This window comes from Cantharellus anzutake (genome assembly GCF_015039405.1).
Source record: "Cantharellus anzutake strain C23 chromosome Unknown EI90scaffold_12, whole genome shotgun sequence".
Taxonomy (NCBI): domain Eukaryota; kingdom Fungi; phylum Basidiomycota; class Agaricomycetes; order Cantharellales; family Hydnaceae; genus Cantharellus; species Cantharellus anzutake.
Window position 1 is genome coordinate 790,184 of NW_024066962.1, and position 23,111 is coordinate 813,294.

Consider the following 23,111-nt stretch of genomic DNA (forward strand, 5'->3'; position numbering starts at 1 on the left):
TGCTAGCGCAAGACCGATGTTTGCTGTTTGGTGTTTGTTGCAACTATGTAAGCATTTTTCGTTTTCTCCTCCCATACATATCCCATGATCATTTCCCTACTCTTTTTCTTCCCTCCACCCTCCTTTGCAATGTTTTTATTCACCCCTCACAAACTCGACGTGGATCGTAGAAAAAAACATCTCCAGTTTGCATACAACTTCATGCGTATTGTGCGTGTTGAAGCGGAGGATTCGAAAGCGACAGACACCCGCCCCCGGCCCAGAGTCTTCGGTTGCTCTCATCGCGCCTGCACTCCGGCCTGCGCTTTGTGTTGGCGAGCCATCTAAATCTGTACCATTTTCCCTGCCTGCCCCTTTTTGCTACTCCCGTGCGAACCCTGGAAGAGGGGAAGCTTGAAAATCCGTAATGGCATTGATCTCTGATCACAGTCTTCCGGTGCCTTTTGATCAGAAGGTTTCCTTCCTTTCCTCATCTCAAATCACAGTTGATTTCGTGCCCTTATACGTCAACAGGCACTTGCTGTCTCTATCCCTTGGCGTGGTACTCCCCTTTTGCCTTCTCCCCTGGTGCCCAATCCCGTGCGAAAGAAAAGTTTTTAAAGCTCCCTCCCTCGCCTCAAATTCACAGTCGATTGGTGCCCTACCACCCGTCAGATGAACTTGTCAAAACCGGCATGGTAATAACATATGAGGCTAAGCTTATTACGAGTGCCGTGATAGGGCGTGTTGGAAACAGAGATTTGTTTCCGCGGCTGTTTGGTACAGCAAGGGAGAGGATATCTAGGTATACCGACGATAGTCCTGTTTTGTTTGTTTTTGTTTTTGGGATTGGGCAAATGTGACACGTGAATGCGCCTGTACTTCGATCGATGAGCTTGTACTAGTGACGTGTGCTCGGAAGCAAATGTCGCGTGTTGATGCTATCGTCAGCGTTGGGGGAAAAAGAAGTTATGTATGGAGGTCATTTTGTATTCCAATGTTGATTGGTGTGTGTGCGTGTTGTCGTATGCACTCCGTCATATGTCCATTGGCATGCGTAATGGGTTACAACTACAGGAATCAAAACATGCCCCAATTTATGATCTCCCACAATACATATTGCCAGCTCGCCGGTAACCCATCCGTACCCATGTCTTGATTATACTTGTACTGAAACAGGTGGATATAAATAGGCTAGAAAAAAAGGACAAATCCGGGAACGCTATTGTTTCCCTTTTTGGGAGTTACACTGACAGTGAAAGAAATGAATTGACGCTTGCATGTTCGACTCCGAGGCTGAGTTCGAAATATATATTCCAATTCGGTCTTGGTTCCGTCCACGGACGCGGCTTCCGCTATGTAATTGTTCGCTTCATCTGTGTGTGTCTGTGTTGTGTGCCTTGCAGCACAGCGTTGGTGAGCGTCACGCAAGCGGGCGGGGAGAGTGTTACGCGTTAGTAAATGGCCAGGTACACGACTGTGAAACCGCACGCACTCAGCAATGGGGCAGTGGGGCCACGTGATCTCCCTTTACTCGGCTCCTGCTGTGCGCGACTTTGGGAAATCTTGTGAAGAAGAGGAAGAGCTTTTCGGATGTCCGAAGGAAGGAATGTCCGCTATTCAGATTGTGCATGCGCCAAGTGTGGCCCAGGCGTGGTGACATCGCTGATAGGTTGCGTAGCCGTGACATGAAGGAGTGATGGAGTGGAGCCGCGCGCTTGCCATGTTTTTCGACTTGGAAAAGGTTGTGACGAAAGTATGATCCATCCTTCTCATTGGAGCAATCATGTGATATACCTAGATAGGGAATGAATAAATTTCCATTCAGTTTATTATTGAATTATTTAGTATCGAATCTGTCAAAACGTAATTGAGAGACTTCCTCGCATTTTCTGGGACGATATAAATTGGGTGCGGATAATGATAAGTGCTCTCGAGGGTTCATCTCCCGTCTCCTCTTCTCCTCTCCCCTCCAACCCCCCCAACCCCTTCCAGTCTTATAGGGACTCACCACTCTTTCTTCTTCCTTCCGTTGCTCGACAATGAGTGCAACAGGCAAGGACACCAAATCAGCCACCACAGTGAGCCCTCTTTCTCTCTTCCTCCTCCCATCCCAACATTGACACAAAAAACTCACAGGCTCAATTCATCTCTGCGTTGATCGTCGGTCTCATTACAGTAGCAGTTTTCACAGTAGCATGGTTCCTCCTTCGTAAACGATTTCGAAGGGTCTTTCAGCCAAGAGTTGACGTTACCGTTCCTGGAAAACAACCTCCTGATCCTCTTCCAGATGGTGTAGTTTCATGGTGGGAAACTATATTGGGCACACCTGATAAAGCCATCATCGCTGCCAATGGTCTTGATGCTTATTTCTTCGTTCGTTTGTGAGTCAACCTTTTCACCCTTTTTCGTTTTGACGCTCATGTTCTGGACCTTCTTTCTGTGACAGTCTTAAAGTATTCGGACTGCATCTTCTTGGCCCTTTCGTCTTCTTATCGTGTGCTGTCCTTATCCCTCTTGCTGCCACCTCCCATGGTGGTCTCAGTGGCCTTAACCTCCTCACATTCGGAAATGTCAGCGCCAACCAACTCGATCGTCATGTCGGATACTATCTCGTTGCAATCATCCTCGTTTGTGCGTAATCCTCACCTGTTTCAAATAATAATGGCTTTAAAACTAACAGTTTATCGCTATTTTTATTCTAGTCTGGACGCTTTACCTCGTCTATAAAGAGTTGATCCATCTCGATGAAGAACGACAAGCATGGCTAGCATCCGAGACGCATACATCCCGGGCACTCGCACGTACACGTACAGTGATGGTCACGAATTTGCCTCCCCGTTATCTCACTAAAGAAGGAATACTGGGACTCGTCGCAGCCACGGTCACCGGTCCCTCTTCAATTACTGACAAGGATGCTAGCCCTACGGGACCACCTCCAGCTGCTACTACGGCTCCCTCGTCCGTTCAAGCGATTTGGTTCTCGCGAACGAACTTGAAACAAATCGAAAAAGTTTACGATGAACGAAATGCCGAGTGTGAACGACTTGAAGGTGCAGAAGCGTCCTTGTTAGCATTGGCAGCGAAGAATGAACGCAAAGGGAAAAGTCCTCGTGCGAAAGGTCAAGTTGTGGCTTATCACGACGAAGGGTTGGAAGGAGATGGAAGGGCGGTTAGCGATGATGTGATTGATGAATATGTTAAGCCTTCGAAGAGACCTAAATGGAGATTGGGGCTTTTGGGACTCTATGGGGAGAGGAGGACTTTGGGGAGTTCGACTAGGTGGATTAAGGAGAGGAATGACGAGCTGGAAGCGTTGAGGGCTAAGGCGGTTGTCGTGCGGGATGCTGATGGTGATGAGGGCGAGGGTGCAGGTGAGGGTGAAGAGAATGGTGAAGGTGAAGGAAGCAAGGAAAAGGAGCAGGTGAAGATTGGGAATACGGCGTGGATTAGGTTCTCGAATCAGTATGAGGCGCATTTATTTGCGAGGTTGGTTAAGAGTGCTAAAGGCGGGGATTTGAGCATGAGGCTGATCGATTCGAGGATCGAAGTTGTGCCTGAGGTGGGTTATTCACGGCTGGCTTTCTTTTATTGACCAGAGAGTAACCTTTGATTGTTTGGATCAGGATATCGTGTGGAACAACACGTCGATGAATGCGTACGATCGGAAGATCAGGAACATTGTTAGTTGGTCGTTGACCATTGGGTTGATCATAAGTGCGTCTACTTGAATTTCCTTCCCCCATAGAGCTAACGTTGCGCATCGGTGAACAGTCTGGGCCATCCCCGTTGCCTTCGTTGGTATTGTCTCTAATATCGATACGCTCTGTAGTACGGTTAGCTTCCTGCGCTGGATTTGCAAAATTCCGAGTGGTACGTCCTGTTTCGTAGTGGTTCTCCGTATTTTTTAAAGGCTCATTCTCGATGATGTAGCCGTACTTGGGATTTTGAAAGGAGTTCTACCTCCCGTTTTGCTCACGGTGTTGTTTATCGTTCTCATCATCATTCTTCGAAAGCTGGTGAACATGCAGGGTATTCCTCAGTCTAGGTACGTTCACTCCCCTCGCCAAATCACACAAGATCTCACCTCGATGGCGGTGTCTTCTGTAGCGAGATCGAATTGAAGTTATTCCAGCGTTACTGGCTCTTCCAAGTGATTCATGGTTTCTTGATCGTTACCCTCTCATCTGGGTTGGTCGGGGCGTTGTCGAACATTAGTAAGACGGTTCATCAACTGCCCTCGTTGCTTGCGAAGAACTTGCCTACCGCTTCTATATTCTTCCTGACTTTGTGAGTCTTTTGCTGTCAAAATTTGGCTCTTCTAATGCGATGTTGAATAATGATTAGCGTACTCGCGAGTACGTGGGCGGGAGCAGCTAAAGCCTATTCGCAAGCCATCCCGACGGTCATGTATCTCCTCCGTCCTATCTTGGGTGGTAACACTCCAAGGAAGTTTTGGCTCGGTGAGACGCGGTTGATCGCGTTCCAGTGGAGTCTTACGTGGCCGCCTATCAGCTTGCTTGTTTGCTTGTGTGTGGTTTATTCGGTCATTCAGCCTATCATGACCGTTGTGACCATTGTGGCGTTTGGGCTGTGAGTGTTTGTTTTTTTTTTTTGTCCGGGCGTCCCATTAGGAAAGTTGGGTTCTGATCCATTTATTTATTTTCCCTTTCGCCGGTGTTCGTTCTTATTCGTTCTAGGTTATACGTCGCTTACAAGTACTTGCTCATTTGGTGTGCCGATCAACCTGAATCGTGGGAGACGGGTGGATTGTTCTACTTGTTGGCGCTCAAGACTGTGTTTGTGGCGTTGTACATTGAGGAATGGTTTTTGACCGCTTTGTTCTTCTTGTCCTACTCGCAGCAGAAGAAGACGGGCAAAGCTGATCTCGCGGGTGGTATTTTGATGGTAAGCTATGTCAACGTTGTTACTATGGTGTTGAATACTCAACGCCGTTTTCTCATTTATTTGTATAGGTGATCACTATTATCATTACGATCGCTGCTAAATGGTGGCTCTTCAACCGTCGTTTCCCCAGAGATTACATTCTTTATTCTCGCTCGTCTTACCTGCAAGATCAAACGCTTTCCTCGACAGATCTCGCGCCCAAAGAGCCAACCGGCCAAGCTGAAATCACCGCCATTCCTACCACACCACTCCCTCTTCAACAAGAGGATGAGTTAGACACGACGTCAGGGTTCCATGAGCGTGCGTTCGATCATCCTGCGTTGTGGAAGAAACAGCCGGTCGTTTGGATTGCGGATGATGAGTTGGGGATTGGGAAGCTTGAGGTGGAGAGGATCAAGAGTGAAGGTGTGGATGCGAGTTGTGACTTTGCAAGGTTGAATAGGGAGGGGAAGTTGTCGGTCGAGAGGGGACCGCCGGATGAGGTTCCGGCGGTGAATGTTCGTGTGGTGGCTGATGTGGTCGTTGCTGCTGGTTGATAGTATGTTCACCCTCCTTCCCTGTGTCCGAGGTTTGTTCATTACCAAAATATGATACCCCCCCCCTTTCCGTACGTTTGCGTTCTTGGCTTTTTTCTGGTTCCCTGTTGCGGTAGATCGCCAAATTTTTGTTTTGTTTTTCCTTATCCGTTTAGCGTTTTTTTGTTCAAAATCACTAGCTCTGTTTTTTTTTTTTTTTTGCGTCATGCATGTTTACGATCCAAATACCCCCTCTAGCAAGTTCCTATTTGCTAAAGTACCTACATAGTACAAGTGCCTCTTTTTTTTTTGTTTGAGAATGGTGGAATGAAATTGGAAGTTGTGTTGTCACAATCTGGCTGTTTTGTTTTATCTTAGTATTCCATGATATGTTCGATGATGTATGTGTTCTCAGACAACACGCACCGAAGTGCTTGCCTAATATGGAAAAAATATTCCGGCGTGAGGCGAACGCGAACGCTTTTTTTTTTTTCTCGGGCATCTAATACTTGACTGGCAGAGGGTAAAAGCGCGTTGGCGTCGTCTAACTCGTGCTGCTGCTGTTGTTTTTTTTTTTTTTAGTTATGCAGCGCTAAGTCTGCTCCTAGTAAGGAGTCAAGGACCCTCACGGCTGATGAAGCTGGTATACATATCGTGAGCTCGATTATCAGGCCACGTCAAGTGACTGGTTCTTCCTTATGAGGCATTTGCGTGTACGTGAGCTACTGCAGTAGTACGAGGAAATAACTCCAAGGGGACTGGGACTGGTGCAAGCGCTGAATATACCATGCCAGTACGTGTGTATACGTAATATACATAAGCATTTATGGCTCGGGCGTGCCGGGGCCCTCCAGCTGTTTATCTGGCCTGGGTATCCCACGATACGTTCAACATTGTTTCTAACCTTTCCTACAAGAGCTTGATATTCACTAAATTAACAGGAATCTGGGACAAGAAGTATGTAAAGGACCAATAGAAGAATGGCGCCGAGCAAATTCGCTCCAAAGTTCAATTGTAGCACAGGATACATGAGAGACGCCGAGCGCTCAGGGGCGGGCAGTGAGGGTAAAACTCGCTGGGGTTCTGGAGTAGGCAGGTCACCAGCCTCTATGAGTTCTGAAGCAGCTGGATGGTCATCCGTCGATATATCTCTGATTGTGTCGAATTGCTGTTCGAATGTCTCAGCTACTCCGAAAAGCATTGACGAGGTAAACTAACGAACTGAAGCATCACCGTCGGACCCCACCATGCTGGGTTGTTCAGTCGCATCTTCTGGAATTGGCGCTTCCTCTACTGGGAGGTGCACGACACGAAGCTTTTGCTGGTAGATCTTAGTAGCATCATCCGTCCCCCATCCAGTCCACTGATGGTCGTCGGTCGTCAACCAACAAGGTAAAATGTAATTGGTATTAAGAAATATGATTCTCGGTGCGGAATTATTTAGGGCTCACCAGATCTCCAAATGGGACTGATTCTCGTTCCGGTGTTATCAAAGTCGACTGTATTAGGAACTTGTCTTTGCACTTTGCATTTAATAGAGGTACCTCCTTCAGGCTGACTGCAGGATGAAGCATGCAAGTTGCGTGCAGGTTGCGTGCGGGCGTCGTCGGCAAATTCTCACCATCAGCAACCAAGATTGAAACAGTGGAAAAGAGCAGAGTGGGGGGAAACCGTATGGAGCCAGTACATACCGGAGAGATCGACACTTTGGCCAGATTCAACACGGCCAGAGTTCGGAAGGACGAAATACGACTACGTTAACACGTGAAAGCGCTTGGCGCCGCCACACACAGAAAGCTGACACTCATGTTGAACGGACCTTTGGCGCAGTGTTCTTGACCTTGAAAGCTATCGGTAGCTCATTCGGATTCGTGATTGTAAGGGTTCTAGTTATCGTTTGGGTGAGGGACCCTTGATGACCCAAGACTGGGGAATGGGGAATAGGAAATGTGAGCGTCTGGACGGCGCAACGGTAGTATCCCATGCGATAGACTCACTGGTGAAGCCGAGCTGGCTCGACGGGTTGAGGTGTGTGGACATGGAGGATGGTCCGGCTATATATATTGGCCCTTGCAAATTCAAATTACGGCTGTCAAACGAAGGAGCTGGTGTAAATCCGCTGCATAAGAGATCTGGGGGTGCAGACGGATTTCATAGGACATTACAGCAAGGTGCAAACACGGCACAGATGAATGACTAAATGGGTCATGTGACCATATCTATTTGCTCAATCATCATTTATTTGTTGCCATTTTTGGATGGCCACTCATCCAAATCGGGCGCACCGATTTTTTTGCACCTTGCTGTAAATGCGCGTAGGCGGAAACTATGAGATGCAAGGCATTGGAACCTTCTGTTGAAATTGACAGCCCAACGCTACAGGCGGTCAGGGGTAAATCCACTCGGCTGGAAAACCCGGACCGTACAATCGCGTTTTGGGGGAAAGGCGTCGCGACGCCATAGTAACTTAATTAAGGTTACGAGTGGCGTTGGGGGCAATGCGCCCTTGTTCCTTGGTTCGAGTTCAGCCTCACTTTTCTCTCCTGCTTTGGTGGACGATGCAAGCGGCGTCTGACTATGTATCTAAGGACTCGGCCTGTAGATGCGGATACCACACTAATACATGGTATCCGACATCTCAGTGGGGCATATTAACCCTTCGGTCTCCCCTCTTGCATTGCTAGGAGTAAGCCTGAGAAGACGACGTTAGCTACAGCTGACGGTTTCTCATTTTTAATGAGCAGCATGATGCGATCCTGAGCTCGCACTTTTGACAGCGCTGGGATAGATGGTAGAGTGGTGATGTGCGCTTTGTGCACTTCTTTACATACTACCCATTTTGAATAATGTACAACAGTTGTATTTACATATGTATGGTGCGGAAAGGGTTCTTTACTCTTCTCCTCACTAACTGCTGAATGCTGGCTCCGTACAGTCTACGATTCTGCCAGATCGAGGATTGAACAGCCAACCAGGTCGGCACCTAAACTGACCTTACAGTATAGTTGGCCGTGAGCAAAGACACTGTTCTAGCCATCGATGACAACTGTTATAGCTGAGCATGATATCAAAGTATCATTAGGTGTCGTACTCACACACTGTGCTTACAAGCATTTCGGGTGAAAAGGACAACGGCGATTGCGTTCCTTGAGTAATGCCCCCCTTACTGAATCCCTGGAAGCCTTCGTCATTACTGCGGAACTGCCTGCACAGGTTGCAGATAAAGGGAATATTGCGAGCGACATATCCTTAACGATCGTCGATAAAGGGTTCTTTTACAAACCTCATAAACCTGTAGCAATGATAGAAGCTGATTCGGGATCGCGTCGAGATTTGGAATAGGAATAGGACCGGGATTGACGGCAGAGGCTACAGTTTGGAAGACCAACTTGAAGTAAATCATCATTGTCCTTCGATCGCCATCTGATATGTAGTGCGTTTGCGCGCTCCAGTAAGGGAGCCACGTTGAGGCCTTGGCGTTTCAGGACTGTGCGGATGCCACCGTTCAGGAACCGTGTTAGGTTTGGGCGTTGCTCGAGCGCTCAGTCAATATCCCGTTCAGGGGCAAGGAGTGGTGGGTTGGGCGATTTGGTCGCTGGTGTACGGCCCAACTGTTGAAGAACCCAGCGAAACGAGCGTGCAGGGACGATCTCTGCGAGTGCACCAGGGGCTCTGGACCGGATCCCGTGAGCCATCTGACCCGATCGTGGTGGACGTCGCCGCTGTTATGGAATGCCTCAGGACGAACGATCTGCATGAGGAAAACCAAGGTTAAGTTGGGAGTCACTGAAAAATCCAGAAACGTGTGGAGGGCGTTGAGCGGATTCAGACATCCCTCAGCGTGGACAGCACGGGTATCGAGATCGGACTTTCGAGCGTGTTAAGAGGCAGCATTCTAGCGACTCACGCAGCCGGCCTGGCTGACTCTGTCCGATTCAAGCTGTAGAATCGAGTGTTGCACAAGACACTGTAGGGCCACTGATCAGATCCGGTCAGATCGTGATTCTGACCAGGTCAAAATGGTCTGAAGCACGGAGGTAGGCGCTTAAGCCAGTTATGCATCATCGGGTTTGGCGACACAATGACTTCGTATGAACGATATCCTGAGTACACAAGAGGATCTTTGGAAAGAAACAGTGAGTGAAATTCACCTTAGTTCCGTTGCACAATGTGCATGAACCGAGGTGGGGTGTAAACGAAAAATTCTTCATAAGCGATGCGCGCACGACCAATTGAGCATGCATGATAGTCAGGAAGGTCGATAGCTCGATGTTGGGCCAGTAACAACTAATGCAGAACGCACCTGCTCCCGATTTAAAGGGTCCCTAACCAGCACGATTGCAAGCGGGCCGTGAACTCTGCAGCAGTGCAGAGGTGCAAGTAAACTTTTCTTCCAAATTTTGGATGATGCTGACACACGCCATCGACGCAATGTATAGATCGTACTTGATCACAAGAAGAAGAACAGCTAAACGTATCTGCACCAGTATGGTACAAGTATGGTCTATCCTTACCGTAGCCATCAAAGCCTAATATAAATATGGACTAAGATTCCCACACTAGAGTGCGTGCCTTCGCACGCGCTGACCTGCACTGCTTTTCAACACCCTAGTCAGTTGTACAGAAAAAAGTGAACCATGATTAAATCATTATTCCACACAAAAAGAGTGCATAGATGTTCTATGCTCAGGAGAGATCCCGAATCATGGCATCGGGCTATGTCAAGTGTGTGGAGACAATAGCGGAAGTGTTCCGGATAATAGGAAACAAATAGGAAAATGGGGAGCAGAAAGAGGACATCAGGACAGCGACTTGGGGGGGGACAAGTGTACAAATGAGGATAAGACAAGCGCACTGAAAATTGGTCAATAGTATCGACTAATAAATCTCCTTCCCTTGCCCAAAGCGCCCATGCGGCAGGGCAAGCGGGGGTGCAGCAGCAGTGGGGGGGTTGGACCAAGAGCTGCGCAGTTGGGCATGTGTCTGCTGCATCCCTTCAAGAATGGGCCGCATCGCAGGCTGACATGCCAATTCATGAGTACGACACAGTATTTTAGCAGATGCAGGCTGTGGCTGTGTCATCGGACGCAGCCTAGCACGACGAGTAAGGCAGGTAGGGGTGCAGATACAAGTAAGGGGAATTTTGGCCAGGTAAGCGCTGGGCGCGCATTCAGGTGTGCTTGGACTAAGCGCTGACATTGCGAAGGGCAGAGTTCTTCATATTAACTCCTGAAGTAGTTGGGCATTCACCCCTAAACTCGGTACGTGGATAGATCTAATTCTCCTCTACCAAAAGAGCCCAAAATCAAGCCTCAGAGATTCGTAGGTGACGCTCACATTGGGTTTTGCCAATCTTCAGCGTGACTCACTTGATTTGTCTACCAATTGTACGTTATAAATATAAAAGTCACAAGGTCATGAAACCTAAATGGAAAATGAACACGTCAGCACAAGTGGCAGAAATGGCGTAATTTCACCCGGACGGCTGTGCAGGTAATACAATGCGGAATACAACACGTAAGCAAAAGTGGCACGTTTTACATAATTATGGGGGAGGCAGAGTGACCTGCAGTGCAGGTAATACATATCTGAATGCGTGACGTCGGACGCGAACGCGAACGCTTTTTCATTCCTTCCTAGCCATCTATACTTAACTGATAGAGGGTAAAAGCGCGTTAGTGTCATCTAGCTGGTGCTGTGATTGTTTTTGTTATGCAGCGCCGTCTTTACCTTCAAAAGTCTGTTCCTAAGACCGTCACGACTGATGAAGCTGGTGTAAATATTGTGAGCTCGGTTATCAAGCCACGTCGAGTGACTGCTCTTCCTTATGAAGCGTGTACGTGTGCTACTGTAGTAGTACGAGGAAGTGATTTCAAGGGGATTCAGGCTGGTAGATGTAAGCACGGCTCGGGCCCGGGGGTTAAGCGTAGAAGTAAGGTACCACCGAGGTTGCCTGTGCCTTCTCTTGGATATTTTGTTATTCGGTCATTAGTGGGGAGTGGGTACCATGTGGAACTCCCTGAAGAGATCGAGGGGTTCATGTTCACAAGGGCGTCTGGCGGTACCACTTCAGTGAAGGCGTCGGACTCAGAGGATGTCGACAAAGTGGCAGGCTCACACTCGAATTTGGAATCGGAATCGGAATCGAAATCGTTTCAAAGTGTCGGTGGTTCTCAATCCCAGATAGGTCAGACACCTGATCTACTAGAAAGTCTTTACTATCCTACGTATAATCCTTCGGATGTTACTTGGTCTCCTACGAGTAAAGGCTCCCATCCGGATTTGTGGTTCCATGTTATATCTCTCCTTCACCCAAGCATGCTTCCGAAGCAGTTTGGCATGATTCAAATCCCCTTGGAAGATCCGCACGTACTCAAATTCCAAACGATCGTCCCTACACCTCGATTCTCCTTACTGACGATCGCCAATTTGTCTCATTCGACCCGCGTGGATGATGAGAGTATCGTGGTATTGAAGGATTTGCATAATCTGACGTCCCTGGATATTTCTGGGACTAAAGTTTCGTATAGGGGGATTGATGTATTGTCAAGGAGTTTAGGTGTGGTGAAGGATGAGGATGAAGGGCCCGTGGCGGGGAAAGGAGAGGGGAAGAAGAAGCTTGTGGGACTTTGGAGACTTCGGATGTTGTACCTGTTGGGATGTTGGGGTATTGACAATAGAGTCTGCAGAGCATTAGGGAAATGGCCACTGCTGTTTTTGGTTGGTACGTTACCTCTTAATTTCACCTCCCTCTTTTTGTTCAAGTGGCCAGATAGTCCGCGTCGGCCACCGAGTTTTCTTCTGTTCACTGACCAATCATCTCCTTTCACTTGTTTATTTTATTTAGACCTCCGTCGTACTCGTTGCGTTTCGCCAAGGATTCCAGGTTGGGATTCTCAGGATCGATTAGAGGTAACGGATAATCTGCTCCCGCCACAACGAGCTACCAATATCCTAAAATTCCTGCATCCTTCGTATCCTGATCTTTTCCCCACTCCCCTCGATAACACGTCTTCCCGCCTGCCATACTTTCTCTACATCGACCAGGAGCTATACCCTGACACTAATACAAGGGACAGGGACGAACTCCCGATGCCTATCAGGCCTTACAGGAGTCTACTGGCACCCATCCGTCCCTGGGTTCATCACCCCGATGGGCTAAATTCGTCGTGTCGCTTCAGCGATGATTCATTAGATGAAGAGTCATACCGTTGGGACGATGACATTGACGAAGATCATCTTGAAGAGTCCCTGGTACCTGCCCGTCTCTGGCCTCATCACCCCCATGGTCTAAGTTCGCCATATCACCGAAGTGACGATTCCTTCTCAAATGAAGAGCCGTACCGTTCGGACGATGACATCGACGAAGATCGTCCTGAAGAGTCTCTGGTACCTGCCCATCCCTGGCCTCATCATCCTGATGGGCTAAACCACAACGGTGGTGATTCCTCAGATGAAGAGTCATCCCGTCCCGACGATGACATCGAAGATCATCCTGAAGAGCCCCTGAGGCCTCTTTACCCCGATGAGCCGTATCACTTCGGTAATGATTCCTTCTCAGATGAAGGGTCATACCGTTCGGACGATGACATCGGCGAAGATCGTCCTGAAGGGCCCCTGAGGCCTCTTTACCCCGATGGGCCGTATCACTTCGGTAATGATTCCTTCTCAGATGAAGGGTCATACCGTTCGGACGATGACATCGACGAAAATCATCCTGAAGAGCCCCTAGTGCCCCTTTACCCCGATGGGCCGTATCACCCCGGTGATGGTTACTTCTCAGATGAAGGGTCATACCGTTCGGACGGACGTCCCCATAGAACAAGAGGATCCGGTGACTTCCCAGATTCAGGCATCAGTGATGGTGGCGGTGGTGACAGCCGCAATCGCTCTCCACCCACACGCGGTTGGTATTCCGGAGCGAAACGTACCCTCAATAGAGAACGGTACCAATACGCAGTCGACTTTGCGATGAAGGACGACGATGCAAGAAAATATCTAGTACTTGCAAGGAAGCCACCACCGTACATGATGTCCCTCCTTGCTGTGGTGCAGCAATCAATTGCTCATGAGGAGCTTCGTAAATCACATGAGCAGAATATTCGGATGCTCAATGGGGACGAAAACATCCCTGCTGACTTTAAGCATGGTGGTAGCCGGGCGATCAAGACCATAGCTCGTGGTCGCCTATTCAAAAATTATTCACGCCAGAGTCGTGAGGACGTCCCCGAAGATGGTTGCCGAATAGATCCATTCCCAACATCGGCAAAGCCCCCTTCTTTCTGCTCCAAAGTGAATTCTAGCATCTCTGCTCTGAATCATCCCTCATCGCAGATTACACCTGAGCAAGCTAAGTCCTCAGCCAGTGTACCCATTCCACGACAGACACCTTTCGGCCGGCCGGCACTGAAGTTTTCTCTCACTGGTACTGCTTCTCAGAGGCCGACAACACACGAACGAGGGAGGACGCATCCAGTGAAGGGACAAAACTGGAGGAACTTTGGGAAAGACTCAACATCGTTCACCGTCCCTGAGCCATCAACAACTGTCCCACAGAAAAGGACAGCAACGCAGGACGATCTTCAGGGCGACCGAACAAGTGGAAAACGACCCTCTAGACCAAGCAAAACCACAAAAAGTAAGCAAGCGAAGCCTGCAGGGCAGTCGGACTTGCGGAGTTTCTTCACGGGGAGATGAATGCCATAACTTGTCTTCCATATTGTGATCTAATTAGTGAGACGCTATGGGCTGGGACGATGCAGCAATGATCCTTCATTGGGATAAAAAGACTCAAACGAACGAAGAAATAATAATAATAATCAAGTCCATTCATGACGATTATCCTTTTGCAAGTGTTTTCAGCAGGCCGTTTTCTGGGAACGGCAAATTCAACACTTGGCTGGAAGACGGCTCGAAACACTGTAAGTGTGGGATGATAGTGAGTACCTTGGGGTGTGTGGAGGACCCGAGCTTATGGTGGTTTCTGAAGTCGTGTTGTCATCGGTCGAACTTATTGTTGAACAGTAGGAGCAAGAGGACGAGCAGCAAGTTGAAGTTGGAAAAGACTGGGGAGAGGAGCTGAGGTGATTCCTGCAGGTGAAGAAACACCCCTGACGGGTTTGGATTGCAAGCACGCGGCGAAGGAGTTGAATCATCCCCCCTTAATGCGGGCCCGGACGCAACTAGATTCGAACCCAGCCCTGGATTCGCCACAACAAATCCACGCGGCTTGTAATTGGCTCAACTTGGGGGGGATTTGTTTGGAGGGGCCGATTCTGCATAGTACTTTGATTGATAGCACTTCTTCCCTGTGTCTATAAGTTTCACTTAAGCGCCGAGGGCGCCACAAGCTTCGCCATTGAGTTTGAGGGGAACCTGCTTCAAAATACAGGGGGAGTCGTCTCTGTGAGCCCTCGCTTTCTGGCCCTTGTGCTTCTCCTTCATGAAATATATAGCCGCTGGGACGAAACGCCCGAGATGTCACACGATGTCGCACTGGAGCTGTGCAGCTTGCAGTTAAGGGCATAGTACAGCCTCATGGTGATCTTCCCCATTAAACATACATGCATCGAAAGATTGATGATACTAGGCCACATCCGAAAAGCAGCCAAGTGATTGTTTGGCTGTGGAGCGCTCCACAGCATCAAATTTCTCAAAGACGAGGCCAAGCCACCAATTCCTTGAACTGCATCGTAAATGGGGCCGTTGAGAGAGGGGGATAATGAAAACGCAGTAATCAGGGTCATGGTTTGGGCAATGCCACCAAATAGACAATCGGACCGCGACTGTTACCTGCCCTGAGGAAACAAGATAGCCCCCTCTTTACAATTGTGTGCAAGATTGAAGTCCTGTCAGTGCTAACCATAGCAGTCAGCAGCGTCAGCCGGTTCTCTCTTTCCCGTTGCTCGACACCGGGCCGCGATACGCTCGGTAAGACCGATCCTAGTGCCTTCCAGGCATGTCTTGATTGAGTCACAGTGGGCAACATCAGGATATAGGAGTCTACCAAGAATTGAATCATTTTCCATGGCCGACAATTTGTTGAGTTTGTCCTGAGCTGCTCGGCCAAGAACAAGAAAGGATACAATGAGGAAACGATGCCAATGGGTTATCGAGATCTGTCTTCAGCTTACTTGGTCCCTCAAATGGGACTCCATTTATGAGAGCCGATCGTTTTTCGATTTACACGAGTCTCCGATTGATTTCGGAGTTAATCTTTGCAGTGTGCGAGGACTTCATGTGCCAACGATATCGAGAATGAGCATAACTTGCTCATGGCTTTCCCTCTTTCGTTGACGCATCATAGGGCTTAATGGTGGCAACTACGTCGGTCACGGCACCACCATATTTGCCCAAATCGGCCTATTCTCCCTGAACTTCTACGTGACACAATCCAGCGTGAGCATTGGTCCTCTAATTCATTGCCAACTCCAGCCCTTTTGAAGATGGAGAGTGCACCGCCCGCCGCACCTCCTAGTGGAGAACGCAAACTAGTTGTAGCATTGAGAACTGAAATCGCTGTATCACCTTCGGCTGCCGAGCGATAGACCTTTCTCCTAGAAAGCTTCCCCGCAACAGCATGGCTGGCAACGGACAAAACAACGGAAAGAGCTCAGGCATGCAACACAAGCCCCGGAGACGGGTATCGTTTGGTGAGGGCGGAACATCATAGAGACGTCTGACCCAATATCTTATCTACTGCATGAGAACAAGGATCAGACACATGGAACCGCGGGCTAAATACCTGGATTGGAAATATGAACTGGAAAAGACTCGAGGAACCCGCGCCATATTGAGAAATGGATTCTGGTGGTCGCTCTACACCGTGACAACCCAAAAACTTCAACACTGTCACAGAGGAGGATAGAAATTACCGACGTATAAGCTATGAGGCATGGTTAAAGTGAAATGCAGACTCACAAACGGACAAAGAAATAAGCATCAAGACCATTCGCGACGATTATCGTTTTGTCAGGTGCATTCGGTATTGTTTTCCACCATGAAAACACACCATCCGGAAGAGGATCAGGCCGTTTTCCGAAAACTGCAAGTTCAACTCTTGGTTGAAGGACGCGTTGGAATCGTTTACGTTTGTAGAAGAGGAGTCACCCTCCTGTGAACGCTGCTACCAAGTGCAGAGGCGAATTGGACACGAAAGTTGAGATGATAGTACGTGAGGAGTAAGTTGGGCGTGAAGGAGCTTACGATTAGTTTTTGGAGTCGTATTGTCGTCTGTCGAACTCATTGTTGAGCAGTAGGAGCAGGACGAGTAGTTAGAGACTGGGGAGAGTACAGGCGAGGTGATCCTTGCAGCGAAGAAGAGAACCAATGCAGAAACCAGTTCTGGGTCGTTGCAAGTACGCGACGAGCGAGTAGAACCAACCCCATGCATGGATGCCGATTGAATGGCCCACGAACTGTTGGAGGAAGGGATCAAGTGATCTCCCAAACCATCAGGGAAGGGGTACCCCCCCCCTGGCATAACGGGCGAGTAGTGTATGGATGCACGCTAGAAGTCCTGGGTTCGATACCAGGCTTGTCCATTTTATGTCATTTGTCCAGTCACGCTGGTTTACGTCATAAGAATTTGGAGCTCTGGATAAGTCCAGTAGTCGCACCGGATACAAATTTCCTCACGAACAACCCCACCGCGCGGTCGCAAACCTCCCTATGCCTGAGCGCTTCTTTCCCCTCCCAACAATATGTAATAGCGCTAAACTGAAGGGGCGATTTCCAACTATCGCTGGTACAGAATCTATTTTTCATCAACATGCGGCATCTCGCGATCAGCCCGGTAGTACAGCCATGTCTTACTCCGGCGGCAACCCATGTCACGCCAAAATGCTCATTCACTTGTGGCTATGCAAAGGCAATATCAAATTTTCTTTTTCGGGTAATTGGTATGTTCCGAAACGAAAAATAGCCACCTCGTCCAAATTGTGTGTTTTTCTAGCTCGCATTCCATGACCAAGGTCGGAGGGAGCCAAAGCAACCTCATCAGGCTCAGCCATTTTCCCGAAATTAGCACTGCCTCCCTTTTGGGGCCCGGCTGGCCGGTTGGGTGTCACGCATCAAACTGAGTCGCCGGTTGAAAATTTTGTGTCACGCTCAGGACCCAGCCGGTAGTTGGTCATGTGGGTACTGTACAGTAAACGCGGCGTTCCAAATATGGCAACCCCCCATTTCTGGACTGCGAGTGAACCGCTGAAGCAAGAAAAACTGTAACTAAACGCAGGCGCTTAGTCATGTCCTCCACATTATCCTCCACATACGTCCTGGATATCTCCAGTGACTCGCATTTCTAACACTTAGGGTGTTCGTGCGGCTTGTGATTCGAGCTATAGGCGGAACCGTCTCTGGCCACCTGTGCTTCTCCTTCAATACATAGCCGCTGGGACGAAATGTCACTTGCCTTCTTGTAACGAGGCTGGAGATTTGCAGCTTACAGTTAAGGACAGGCACTCAGCTGGCGGTCCTATGTGCGCGATCCCTGTTCTCATGCAGGATCGTTGCGATCACTCATCTTACGTAATCAATCCGTGTTGTGCGCTTGTCCATGCTGGACATTGGATCGCGCCTAAAGTTCTCTTTGTCCGTTGTCAACCATGTCATTACGACTCACGAGGAAAGGGCGAAGCTCTAAAGGGAAAGGTCCATGATCTCGATCCTGGCAGTCGGGGGAAACACAACGACTTCCAATTCTCACAGTTGTCAATGCTACAGCCGGTTTGCGTGGGTTTTGGGGAAGTCCTATGGCGCGTCAATGGAAGAGGCAATGCCATGTGCGGAGCGCCTCAAACAAGTTGTGTTTCATTCTCGATGGTCTTCGATATGAAATCCTGGCGCGCTACAGAAGACTAAGTTCGAGATCGATTGGCCCCACTTGAGAGACCAAGGAGGCGGAATACAGTTCTCAATAATGCGTTGGCATCGTTTCAGGAAATTTCCCTTGTGGTGTGCTTCCGTAGGTATTCTGGTTCTTAGCCGGGGCACCTCACGGGCACACGGACATGCCTTAGAGGGTTGGTCTCAATGAGTGTGTCGTGGTCTGGTGTCGCAATACCGGGGATAGCGAGAACCAGCTACTGCTATGGGTGGCACCGGCAGAACTTCAATCGCGCAGGCCAACAGTCATGGTTCGATTGTCTATTTGCTGGCATTGCCCAAGCCCCAGCGAACCGCGACCCTGACTATTGCATTTTCATCACCCCCGCTTTTTGGAAAACTTTACTCTCTCAATAGCCCCGTTCACGATGAATTGGTGATTTGGCCTCGTCTTTGAGGGATGCTGCGGAGCGCTTCACAGCCATAAAATCATTTGGCTGCTTTTCTAGTTTTCCAGAAGTAGGTGCGACTCGTTTTCTACTGGTATCATCGATATCTCATGCTCGATGCATTTATGTTTGATGGGAAAGATAGGGGTCCCGCCATGGGGCTGTACTGTGTCCTTAACTGCAAACTGCAAATCTCCAGCGTTACATGAAGGCAAGTGACATCGTGTGACATCTCCATCCCAGCGGCTATTGAGGGAGAAGCACAGGTAGTCAGAAAGACGATTCCGCCTATAACGTAGATTGCAAGCCGCACCAACATCTTATGGAAAATCCAACGGGAAGTACCATTCGTTGTCAAACAATGAAGGGGGAGTGGTTGTATCCGTATGCCTGGTAGCAACCTGGGTTAGAATTCGTTGTTTCCTCACTTCATGTTTGTGTCTTTCCTGGCGAGGACTGATCAATCTGTCAGGTTGCCACAGTATTGTTACGAAGTCATTTGGAGCCCTGCCTATAGTCACAGAAGAAGATCAGGCACGACATGAACGCTACCGCGAGATGCCGTCATGAAAAACAGATTATCAATTGATCTTCCCACTTTCTGATCGGTTGATCAGGGGCCTCTTTCATTAGCCTAGCCTGTGAAGATTGGCCAATTCAATCTGGTTGTTTCCTACTAGGCCCTTAAGGTTTGGCCCTATTATTATTAGGAGGGGAAAGAAGCGCTCAGGCCATTCAATCAGCATTATGGGATGATTTCCCTCATTTGCTGCGCACTTGCAACAACCCAAAACCGGTTTCTGTGTTGGTTCTCTTCTTTGCTTGCAGGGATCACCTCGCCTGTACTCCCCCCGTCTTATAAGAATCTTAAATCCGACCTACTAGACCTGCTGCTTAACGATGAGTTCGACAGACGATAATACGACTCCACAAACCACCGTAAGCTCCTTCCTCACGCCCCAGCTTACTCTCATTTCAATTCACAGGGTCAATTTACCTCTGCACTTGTCATCGGCCTCCTGGCAGTAGCAGCGTTCACAGGAGGATGGCGCCTCTTCTACAAACGTAAACGATTTCGACGCGTCTTTCAACCAAGAGTTGAACTTGCAGTTCTCGGAAAACAGCCCCATCCTCTTCCGGACGGTGTATTTTCATGGTGGAAAACAATACTGGAAACACCTGACGAAATGATAATCGTCACGAATGGACTTGATGCTTATTTCTTTGTCCGTTTGTGAGTCTGCGTCTCACTTCTTTCCTGTTTAACTAGCTTATATGTCCTCTATCCTCCTCTTCTGTGACAGTATTAAGGTTTTTGGACTGTATCTTCTCGGTCCTTACGCCATCTTGACATGTGCTGTGCTTGTCCCCGTCGCTGTTACCTCCCATCGTGGCGTGGAAGGCGTTGACCTCCTCACATTCGGAAATATCAGCCCTGACCAATTCATTCGTCATACCCCATACTATATCATTGCGATCGTTCTCATTTGTGCGTCATTGTTTTTATTTCTTTCAATCATCGACTTAACGCTGAAGGCTGTTTTTGTTTTTTTAGTCTGGACCCTCTATCTCATCTCTACCGAGTTTGTTCATCTGGATGAAGAACGTCAAAAATGGTTAACATCCACCTCGCGTGCATCCCTCGCACGCACACGCACAGTGATGGTGATGAATTTGTCTCCCCAATATCTCTCTGAAGAGGCAATAGCACAACTCGTTACGAAACTTACCACCAGCCATTCCAACAATGGCGCTAGTGCTGCGGGGGCAAGCGCGGACACAGCAGGCGTGGGAGGTGCAGCTGGGGGTGCAGTATCAACCGTTCAAGCGATTTGGTTTTCGCGGACGAACATGAAGCAAATCGAACAGGTTTACGATCAACGCAATGCCGAGTGTGAACTACTTGAAGGCGCTGAGGCGTCCTTGCTGGCTCTTGCAGCGAAGAATGAACGGAAGGGGAAAAGTCCTCGTGTGAAGGGAAGAGTTGTGGCTTATGAGCCTGAAGAAGGATTGGAAGGCGGTGGAAGGACGGCTAGTGATGATTTTATTGATGAATATGTTAAGCCTAAGGATAGGCCAAAGTGGAGAGGGGGGTTTTGGGGACTATTTGGGGAGAAGAGGACTTTGAGGAGCGCGCTCAGACACATTAAGGAGAAGAACGAGAAGCTGGAACGATTGAGGGTGGAGGCGATGCTGCAGAAAGCCGATGGTGCTGGCGAGGGTAAGGAAAGTGGCGGCGAAGGAGATAAGGGAAAGGGAGGTCAAGTGAAGATTGGGAACACGGCATGGATTAGGTTTTCGAGTCAGCATGAGGCACATCTGTTCGCGAGGTTGATTAGGGCCGAAGGCAGGGGTCTGGGCATGAGGCTGGTTGATTCAAGGATTGAAGTTGTGCCTGAGGTGAGCTATTTGTGGCTGGCCTTTTTCTTTTCTTTTGTATTGGCTAGAAAGCAACGCTTTATTTTTGGGCCGGTTTTTTTTCTAGGACATTGTGTGGAACAATACGTCGATAAATGCGTATGACCGAAAGATGAGGAATATTGTTAGTTGGTTGTTGACCATCGTGTTGGTCGTTTGTGCGTATTGGATCTTCTTCGTTCTTTTCATGGAGCTAAACTATGCATTTCTTTTTGCGCACAGTCTGGCCCATACCCTTCTTCCTCGCTGGTTTTATTTCCAATATTGATGCGCTCTGCTCTACGGTTGGGTGGCTAAGTTGGGTTTGCAAAATGCCGGGCTGTACGTTCTGCTCCTTTGATGCCGGAGGCCCTTTCAATAGCTTATTTCTCTGGACGATGTAGCTGTAATTGGGATTTTAAAGGCAGTGATACCCCTCGTTTTGGTTCACGTGTGGCCTTTCATTTTCGACTTCACGATACGAGGACTGGTGAAGTTGCAAGGTGTTCCTCAGTACAGGTTTGTCCCTCTCCTCACCAAACAACACAGGCTCACTTTGATAATTTTTTTTCATAGCGAGATTCAACTGAGGTTATTCCAACGTTACTGGGTGTTCCTATTGTTCAACGCTTTATTGGTCTGTTCACTCGCGTCGGGATTGGTCCCCGCGTTAGCGAATGTTGGGGAGACAGCTAAACAATTGCCGACGTCGCTTGCGGTGAACCTGCCTGCTGGTTCTATATTGTTCCTGACTTTGTGAGTCTCTAGTCCTCGTTTTTCTTTCAACGATATACTTTCTCTGATACGATATTGGCAATGATTAGTCTTGCTGGGTCGATATGGACTGCTGCAGCTGGGGGCTATTCACGGGTCGTCCCGACACTCCAGTACTGGTTCCTCCGTCCCATCTTGCGTGGTTTCTCCCGTCCTATCTTGCGTGGTAAGATTCCAAGGAAGTATTGGCTTAGTGAGACGCAGATGGATACGTTTGAGTGGAGTACTATATGGCCTGCAATAAGTTTGTTTGTTTGCTGGTGTGTGGCTTATTCGACTGTTCAGCCTCTCATTATCGTTGTGGGCATGGTGGGATTTGCGCTGTGAGCATTTTTCTTGTTCTGTGACTTGGACGTTGCGTTCTGACCCTTTTTGGCTGGTGCTCGTTCAAGGCTGTATGTCGCTTGCAAGTACTTGCTCATTTGGTGTGCCGACCAACCCGATTCGGGGGAGACAGGCGGATTGTTCTACTTGAAGGCGCTTAAGACTGTATTTATAACATTGTATGTTGAGGAGTTTTTTTTGGCGGTTTTGTTCTCCTTGTCGTACTCGCAGCGGACGCAGACAGATAAGACAGATCTTGCGGGTTGCATTCTAATGGTAAGCTGCGCCAACTCCTTGTTGCGGTGCTGAATTCCCACTCCGAAACATTTTCTTGATTGCTTGTATAGGCGGTCGCTTTTTTTATTACGATTGCTGCTCAATATTGGCTCTCCCGCCGTTTCCCCAGAAATCGCATTCTTTATACTCGCTCGTCGTACCTACAAAGTCAAACGCCCTCCACAACAAACCCCGTATCCAAACCGCTGACCGACCAAGCTGAAATCGCCGTTGTCCCTACCACATCTACCCTCGCCCATATCGTGAACCAAGAAAATGAGTTCGCCGGGGCCCATTACGGAAACACGTCTGAGCTCCATGAGCGTGCGTTCGATCATCCTGCGCTATGGAAGAAGCCACCGATCATTTGGATTGCGGATGACGAGTTGGGGATTGGAAGGCTTGAGGTGGAGAGGATCAAGAGTGAAGGAGTGGATGCAAGCTGTGAGTTTGCAAAGTTGGATAAGAAAGGGAAGCTGTCAGTGGAGAGAGGACCGCCGGACGGGACCTGGTATGGAGGCGTAACGACGTCAGAGCGAACGTAGCGATTGATGTGGTGGCGTTGGACCTGTATAGGTTATCTCTTTGGTCCCGGTGCGCATCGCGTTGCGTCATTTGTTTGTGTGGGTTCATTTCTTATCGCCTGGTCATACACTTTCACAAT

At 48.8% G+C, this 23,111-nt stretch overlaps 5 protein-coding genes across 5 annotated transcripts; 3 read left to right on the forward strand and 2 right to left on the reverse strand.

The window, feature by feature from the left end:
• Positions 1-2,021: 2,021 nt before the first annotated feature.
• On the forward strand, positions 2,022-5,423 carry EI90DRAFT_2912545 (uncharacterized protein; the record flags this gene model as incomplete). The annotated part of the gene is made up of 12 exons (XM_039054464.1): positions 2,022-2,060; positions 2,119-2,363; positions 2,429-2,613; positions 2,685-3,310; positions 3,398-3,541; positions 3,606-3,696; positions 3,754-3,852; positions 3,913-4,027; positions 4,090-4,269; positions 4,327-4,572; positions 4,680-4,887; positions 4,956-5,423. 12 exons carry the CDS (start codon positions 2,022-2,024, stop codon positions 5,421-5,423), a joined length of 2,646 nt encoding a protein of 881 aa, XP_038918872.1.
• A 745-nt stretch (positions 5,424-6,168) lies between these two features.
• EI90DRAFT_3287735 (PapD-like protein) lies at positions 6,169-7,442 on the reverse strand (the record flags this gene model as incomplete). Its single annotated transcript, XM_039067070.1, has 6 exons — positions 6,169-6,570; positions 6,625-6,765; positions 6,854-6,960; positions 7,094-7,154; positions 7,222-7,328; positions 7,400-7,442. 6 exons carry the CDS (start codon positions 7,440-7,442, stop codon positions 6,337-6,339), a joined length of 693 nt encoding a protein of 230 aa, XP_038918873.1. The 3' UTR covers positions 6,169-6,336.
• Positions 7,443-11,299: 3,857 nt separating this feature from the next.
• EI90DRAFT_262111 (uncharacterized protein) lies at positions 11,300-12,022 on the forward strand. Its single transcript, XM_039053341.1, has 2 exons — positions 11,300-11,870; positions 11,933-12,022. The coding sequence occupies exons 1-2, from the start codon at positions 11,442-11,444 to the stop codon at positions 11,939-11,941; spliced, it is 438 nt and encodes a 145-aa protein (XP_038918874.1). The 5' UTR covers positions 11,300-11,441; the 3' UTR covers positions 11,942-12,022.
• A 3,695-nt stretch (positions 12,023-15,717) lies between these two features.
• On the reverse strand, positions 15,718-16,610 carry EI90DRAFT_262493 (uncharacterized protein). Its single transcript, XM_039053346.1, has 4 exons — positions 16,608-16,610; positions 16,323-16,527; positions 16,147-16,250; positions 15,718-16,097 (listed from the first exon to the last, which is right to left on the reverse strand). Exons 2-4 carry the CDS (start codon positions 16,351-16,353, stop codon positions 15,876-15,878), a joined length of 357 nt encoding a protein of 118 aa, XP_038918875.1. The 5' UTR covers positions 16,354-16,527; positions 16,608-16,610; the 3' UTR covers positions 15,718-15,875.
• A 2,966-nt stretch (positions 16,611-19,576) lies between these two features.
• Positions 19,577-22,992, forward strand: EI90DRAFT_3120088 (uncharacterized protein; the record flags this gene model as incomplete). Its single annotated transcript, XM_039063275.1, has 11 exons — positions 19,577-19,615; positions 19,663-19,910; positions 19,981-20,165; positions 20,232-21,076; positions 21,162-21,252; positions 21,317-21,396; positions 21,456-21,592; positions 21,650-21,829; positions 21,898-22,170; positions 22,240-22,447; positions 22,519-22,992. The coding sequence occupies 11 exons, from the start codon at positions 19,577-19,579 to the stop codon at positions 22,990-22,992; spliced, it is 2,760 nt and encodes a 919-aa protein (XP_038918876.1).
• Positions 22,993-23,111: the final 119 nt, after the last annotated feature.

Bases quoted from the DNA above. Each gene is read 5' to 3' on its own strand.
- EI90DRAFT_262111 (XM_039053341.1), top strand. From the start codon at position 11,442: ATGTTCACAAGGGCGTCTGGCGGTACCACTTCAGTGAAGGCGTCGGAC.
- EI90DRAFT_262493 (XM_039053346.1), bottom strand. From the start codon at position 16,353: ATGGTCTTGATGCTTATTTCTTTGTCCGTTT. The intron at 16,251-16,322 runs GTGAGTCTGCAT...CCTCTGTGACAG, and splicing joins GCTTATTTCTTTGTCCGTTT to TGTTGAAGTTTTTGGGTTGT. The intron at 16,098-16,146 runs GTATTTAGCCCG...CTCATGCAGTAG, and splicing joins AGTTCATATTTCCAATCCAG to ATAAGATATTGGGTCAGACG.